At 62.4% G+C, this 6,000-nt stretch overlaps 1 protein-coding gene across 1 annotated transcript; it reads right to left on the bottom strand.

Moving 5' to 3' along the window:
- Window positions 1-494: 494 nt before the first annotated feature.
- PLICBS_006087 (glucosamine-6-phosphate isomerase 1) lies at window positions 495-1,721 on the bottom strand (the record flags this gene model as incomplete). Its single annotated transcript, XM_018319840.2, has 3 exons — window positions 495-809; window positions 903-1,481; window positions 1,542-1,721. The coding sequence occupies 3 exons, from the start codon at window positions 1,719-1,721 to the stop codon at window positions 495-497; spliced, it is 1,074 nt and encodes a 357-aa protein (XP_018182314.1).
- Window positions 1,722-6,000: the final 4,279 nt, after the last annotated feature.

The following is a 6,000-nucleotide window of genomic DNA, read 5'->3' as shown; positions in this document are numbered from 1 at the left end:
GTAGGCGAGGCGAATGTAACAGTTCCCGCAGCAGATGGTTGGCGAGTGCCGCCCGAATTGGGCCGACGGGTATATGCATGCGCCGAGACTTGCTCGTGAGGTGTCGCAAACGTACGTTGATCGAGACGGAAGCAAATCCGATGTAGTAAACGCATCACCACGGAGAACCGAAAACAAAATCCATACGTAGTCTGAAGGTGATTCAAATGCTACATTCTACCCAATTTTGGTGCGTACCTTGAACCAACTGGTATCTAATTCGAAAAAAAGAAGCCGTCAAGAACTCATGATGTTGTTTCTACGTGTAGGCAAACCGACCTCCTGAGTCTGAACAAAGCAAGAGAGTAATTGACAAGAAACCAAATCCGCAAAGAAAGAAAGAAATAAAAACTCCAAAAAAGCCCCGTTTAGCTCAGATGCTTTGTCATAAAGATTACAGCGGGCAAAGGAAAACCCCCTTCCCCAGCGTGTCGTGAAGGTCCGTCCGCAGCTTATTAGGCGCTGATGGCGTTTTGCCGGGCAGCCTGCTGCTCAGGGTTGGGCGTCAGGCGCTTGGACAGGTTCGGCTCGGGGATGCGAGAGGCCATGCGGTCCGGGACCAGCTCCGGGGAGACGGAGCGGATGGGGTACTCGGCGGCCGGGGTGGCGCGGAGGAGGCGCGAGGTGGTGGGCTGCGGGGAGTGGATGGTGGGGGAGTTGACCTCGTCGACCTTGGTCTGCGGGATGGGGCCGTTGCCGGTGCGGACCTTGGAGGGCAGGATCTGCTCGAAGCCGGCCTCGCGGGCGACCTTTTCGATGCTCTTGAAGTACTGGAGGAGGCGCCGTGTCAGTCAACGTGTGTGTGCGCGCAAAGCGTGTAAGTGAGCGCGGGGGAGGGCGCGTGTGTGCAAGTCCCAACTCACCTTGACCGTCTTGACCTGGAGCTCCAGGGTCGCGTCCTCGTCGGCCACAATCATGGGGTGAGGGTGCAGCTGGAGGCTGGAGAGGGTCCACATGTGGTTGACGCCCTGCTCGATGCAGCGCTGGAGGGCGAGCGACTTGCGCTGGCCGAGGATGATGACGACGACCTCGCGGGCCTCGAGGACGGTCTGGACGCCGACGGTGAGGGCCATGCGCGGCACCTTGTCGATGTCGCCGTCGAAGAAGCGCGAGTTGGCGAGGATGGTGTCGTAGGCGAGCGTCTTGACGCGGGTGCGGCTGGCGAGCGAGGAGCCGGGCTCGTTGAAGGCGATGTGGCCGTCCTCGCCGATGCCGGCCAGGAACAGGTCGATGCCGCCGTGGCGCTTGATGGCGTCCTCGTAGGCGACGCACTCGGCCTCGAGGTTGGGCGCGTTGCCGTTGAGGATGTGGACGTTGGAGGGGTGGATGTTGACGTGCGAGAAGAAGTGCTTCCACATGAAGGAGTGGTACGACTCGGGGTGGTCGCGCGGGATGCCGACGTACTCGTCCATGTTGAACGTCACGACATTTTCAAACGAGATCTGGGCCCAAGAGTCAATACGAGAGCTGACGGCCGGGGGGTTTCATGATGCTGCACTGACCTCGCCGGCCTTGTACTTCTGGACGAGGATCTTGTAGACGCCCTGGGGGCTGGAGCCCGTGGGCAGGCCGAGGACGAAGGGGTTCTCGGGGGTAGGGTTGAAGGCGCGGATGCGGTCGACGATGTAGCTGGCCACGTAGGCGCTCGCCTTGCTGGCGTCGTCGCGGATGATCAAGCGCATTGTGACGGAGGGGGCGTGTGTGGTGTGGTGAGGGTGAGGGTGAGGGTCAGGACGATGATGTAAGTGGGCGCGTCGCGGATGAGGCGGTTAGAGATGCTGGCGTAGGCAAGACCCGGTGAGAGGAGAGGCACAGTTCCTGCGGGAGGGATAAGCAACAAGGTATTGCCACGGGCCAAAGGGAAAAAAGGGTTGCAAGATTCCAGGTAGTAGTAAATGTTGGGCAGAGGAAGAGGAGGAGGAGGGAAAGGTTGTATGGGAAAAAGGTTTATGGACGGCCCGGCAAAGTATGGCAAAGCCGGCCGGAGCTTCCACTTGGGTAACTACGGGCAAGGCCCCAGGGAAGCTCTACAACGGCGGCGGCGGCGGCGGAGGACGGGCAGGTCGAGGCGCCACCACTGAGAGGCGAAACCTGTGCTGCAACTGCGGGTACTCGTACATTGGGGTCGTGGAGCACCGGATCGCAAAGTACATAGTACAGTAGCAGCAACCTCATCAGCAGGCGGAGTGAGTGACGAAGAACTGGAACCTCCCGCCCCTCCTCCACTGACGGACGGGAACCTTGCCAGCCATGCCATACCTACCTACCAGGGAGACGGACGACTCCAGCGGCGCCCGGGCAAGGTGAGGCGAGGTGGGGTGGCCACTGGATGGATGATGGATCAACTGACGAGCCTGCTGGCCGGGTTTGCGTTCCAGGCTCCAGTCTTCACCAGTCGCTTGCTCGCTTCACTGCCAGGCGGGCATCCAGTTGCAACAGCGCCAGAGGGCCCGGGTCCGGCCCTCGAAGCGCGACTGGCCACTGGCAGGCGGTGCCGAGCCCGAAGGAAGCCCCCTTCTGTGCTGCGGCAGCGTTTGCTACCTGCTACAACGTCAACCCTAGCCGCTGGGCCGCCGCCCGCTGCCGCTGCAACAACGGGGAACATTTTTTTCTCTCTCCTAAGGCGGCGGCGGCGACGGCGGGGTCACCACGCTGAACCATGGGGCCAGGCGCTGGACGGGAGTCGTCGGAGCCGGGTGTCATCCATCATTCATCTCGCTCGCAGGCTGGCATGCTGGCTGGCTCCAAGCTCCAAGGGGGGGTGGTGGGCCGGCGACGACGATGACACTCGAAAGAGAATGAGACCCAGGAGCGCGGATGGAACGTCACTGCATGTGCCCGCACCGCAACCCGCTGGCCGCTGTGGGGGAGCAGGGGTGGAGGTGTGTGCGGCCGCCTTCTCCAACGGGTGGATGGATCATGGATGGAAGGAAAATATTGGAGACGGGCATGACAAGGTGCGGTGCCATGGCGGGCGTGGGTCCCGCGAGCTATTACGGGATGGGTTGTTGGTGTGCAGACTCCCGTCCAGAGGGAGCTTCGGGGGCATGGGGGGGTCGCTGCCGGGGCGCACCCACCGAGATTCGCCGGATCAGGGCCGGGCCAAAACGTTGCTCCGGAACGAGCAGCAGCACCTCAGTGGAGGCGGGCTGGTGCTCCTTAGGTTCGCAGGTAGCACTGCAATAGCGTAGCGTACCGCACCGTACAGTACGCGCGACATGCAGGGCTGTAATTACAGCAGCCAAGCTACCTGCCGTATCCAACTGCTGAGGTGCCCGTACACAATTCCAGGTCGACACCGGTGACCGTGTTACTCGTCTGGCGCCGTCCGGCACCGTGGCACGCGCCGGGCGTGCTCAACTGGGACAGTGCCAACCGCCAGCACGATGCTGAGCCACTACACGTGCAAGAACTCACTGCCTGGCAGCCTCGACACCGCCCGAGTAGCCAGCGCTGAGGTCAGCACCGAGGTCATCCCATGGTACCTTGCCTCACCTTGAGCCGTCGTGGGTGATACGACAGATCGCCCCGGTGTCATGCACAGGGCATGGCAGGACAGACCGAGCACATGACCGCGGCCACAGCTGTGGTTGGCGCGGCGCCTACGGCCGCCTTTGTCCCGTTCAAACAGACCGTTGCTCACCCCTAAAACGTGTGCACTTTGTTTCGGATGTAGCCTGGATGACTGCCCAGTGGCCACCGTCAGCGCAAGAATCTGTCGCTCCGTCGACAGTAAATCTCGCGTCCCGCCGGCACTTCGCCGACGCAACGGTCGCATCGCCTTGGACGTGTTTGTCCCTGACGATTTTGTGTTCGGATGAAAGACCACGTCGCCATGCGTGTCTCACAAGCCGCCAGATCGAAGGGCCCCACTGGCACCGAAGCACCGGAGGCGCAAACCGATGCCGAGCAGACGCCGGCCTGGCTCCACGGGTCTGAAGCAACCTGACCGGGATCACGGCCGGTGTTTGGACCTCGCCGTCGCCTATGCCGCGGGCGCCGCAGAACGTCTGGGCTGCGGAATGTGCGCGACGTCGTGCCGCGTCGATGGCATGTTTTGTTTTGCGTGGGCCGTGGTTGTATTGTGCTCTATGTGCCGTCGTCGCCGTCGTAGTAGTAGCATGCCACGGTCCCGCTGCCGGCTCTCGCTGGTTCGCAGGATCATGTTTCGAAGTTGAGGGACGGGACGGCATACCGTCCAGGTATACCTCGCGCAGGTATAGCCGTCCCTGCGCCTGCCCTTTGCGCACGGGATGGCGCTGTCTGAGGGCCGGTGAGGAAGGGGTGCGACTTATGAATCCGGCAGATGCATTATTTCTCCTTGCACGGGCGATGCGGCGTCAGGGATTATCAGATGCACCCGCGTGACGCACACGCTGCAGGGCAGGGCCAGGGCAGTGCAGGCGAGCTGACATGGATGAATTAGGAAAACAGATGCCAAACAAAACGCCATGGCCATCTTGTGTCGCGTCAGCGATGAGATGGACGTCTGTTCGTGAGATGGATCCCCCACGTTGGACGGCGGGAGATGGCCCCCAAATCTCCCCCAACGTGGAACGTGGGACGTGGGACGCGGGACGCAGACGAGATGCCAATGTCTCGCAAGTCTACCTTGCATTGTGCTCTGATTCCCCCACGTTGAGCGCGGTCCCATGGTTGAAGGACCAACCGACTGCATGGCAGTGTCTTGGCCAGTCAACCAGACCTGCCGACTGAGTCGTGAGAGACGCCTCGCGAAGGGCATGCGTCGATTGGCCTCGTGCGGCGTGCATCAAGCCACCATCGCGATCCGTGGTGCAGGCACGAATGAAATGTACGGACGGCACGACGGCAGCTCGGGCTGACCACGGGATGGGGCCGGTGTCGATCAGGCGGCCTGACTGGCCACGGCCGCCAGTGGGTGCGGATGAGGCTCGCCGATGTTGAAGATTCTAGTGTTGAGTAAGGTGGTGGTGCACTGCGACTTACATTGCGGTGCGAACCGGTGCGGGACAGCGGGCGCGGTGGCCGGGGTGGTGAGGGAGCATGCAACGGCCCCGCGCCGCCGTGGTGGTGGTGGTGGTGGTGGCGGCGGCGGCGGCGTTTCAGCAGCGAGAAACGCGAGTTGCGTCTGCCGCTCGGGGACCCCGTACGTACTGGGAGCATTGATTGACTGATTGATTGATTGATTGACTGATCGATTGTTGGTGTCTAGCGCCCCTCGCTGGGCTGGGCTGGGCTGGGCTGGGCGCGCGCCACGGCAAAAGATCTGCTGCAATGATGGATGATGGCAAATGGCGAACCCGGCGGGCTGGGATTGACGCTCTCGCATCTGGCGCCGGGACAAATGGCATGCCACCGGTGGCTGCAGCGCTCGTGCTTGGCCTGCTTGGCTGCACGTCCCCTGGGAAGGTGCGGACGCCATCCCGCAGGGCCCCGGTCCGTCACTCCAGGCAGGCGCCAAATGAGGGAAAGAGCAGGCAAGGGGCCTCCACCAGCCGCCACCTCTGCGACATGGCAACGTTACAGCCCCAGATTTTGCATCGACCTCTGCAGTATTATCGGCTTCGCGCAAATCACCGCCGGACGGGACCTCTCGCTGTGGCAACAGAATTCTTTTGTCCGTGCAGCCAGCACGAGCAGTCGAGCCCAGCCCACAGCCCAGCCCAGTACAGCGCAGATGCTGGCGGCACCCACCGTCCGTTCCTCACCGATCCATGCCACTTCGCCCGCCCATCGGATGACCCCCCCCTGTGCCCGCAGCGTCGTCGCCCCTTGGGATGCCCCCTTCTGGCCCTTCTGGACCCTCGCCATTGGCTCCGCCTGACCTGACGTCCCGAGTCCATCTGCAGCGACCGAAAATACCCATGGGGCGACATCCACAAACGGTCTCCCCATAGCGTCCATCATCGACATTCGCAGCACACGGCGGGTACAGTTTTTACGAGACGACCGAGGGAGGTACTCGGCCGCGCCGAGGCT

Source organism: Purpureocillium lilacinum (assembly GCF_023168085.1).
Source record: "Purpureocillium lilacinum CBS 284.36 DNA, scaffold_4, whole genome shotgun sequence".
NCBI classification, from domain to species: Eukaryota; Fungi; Ascomycota; class Sordariomycetes; order Hypocreales; family Ophiocordycipitaceae; genus Purpureocillium; species Purpureocillium lilacinum.
Note: the sequence above shows the minus strand (reverse complement) of the source record. Positions and strands in the feature narration are given on the sequence as shown.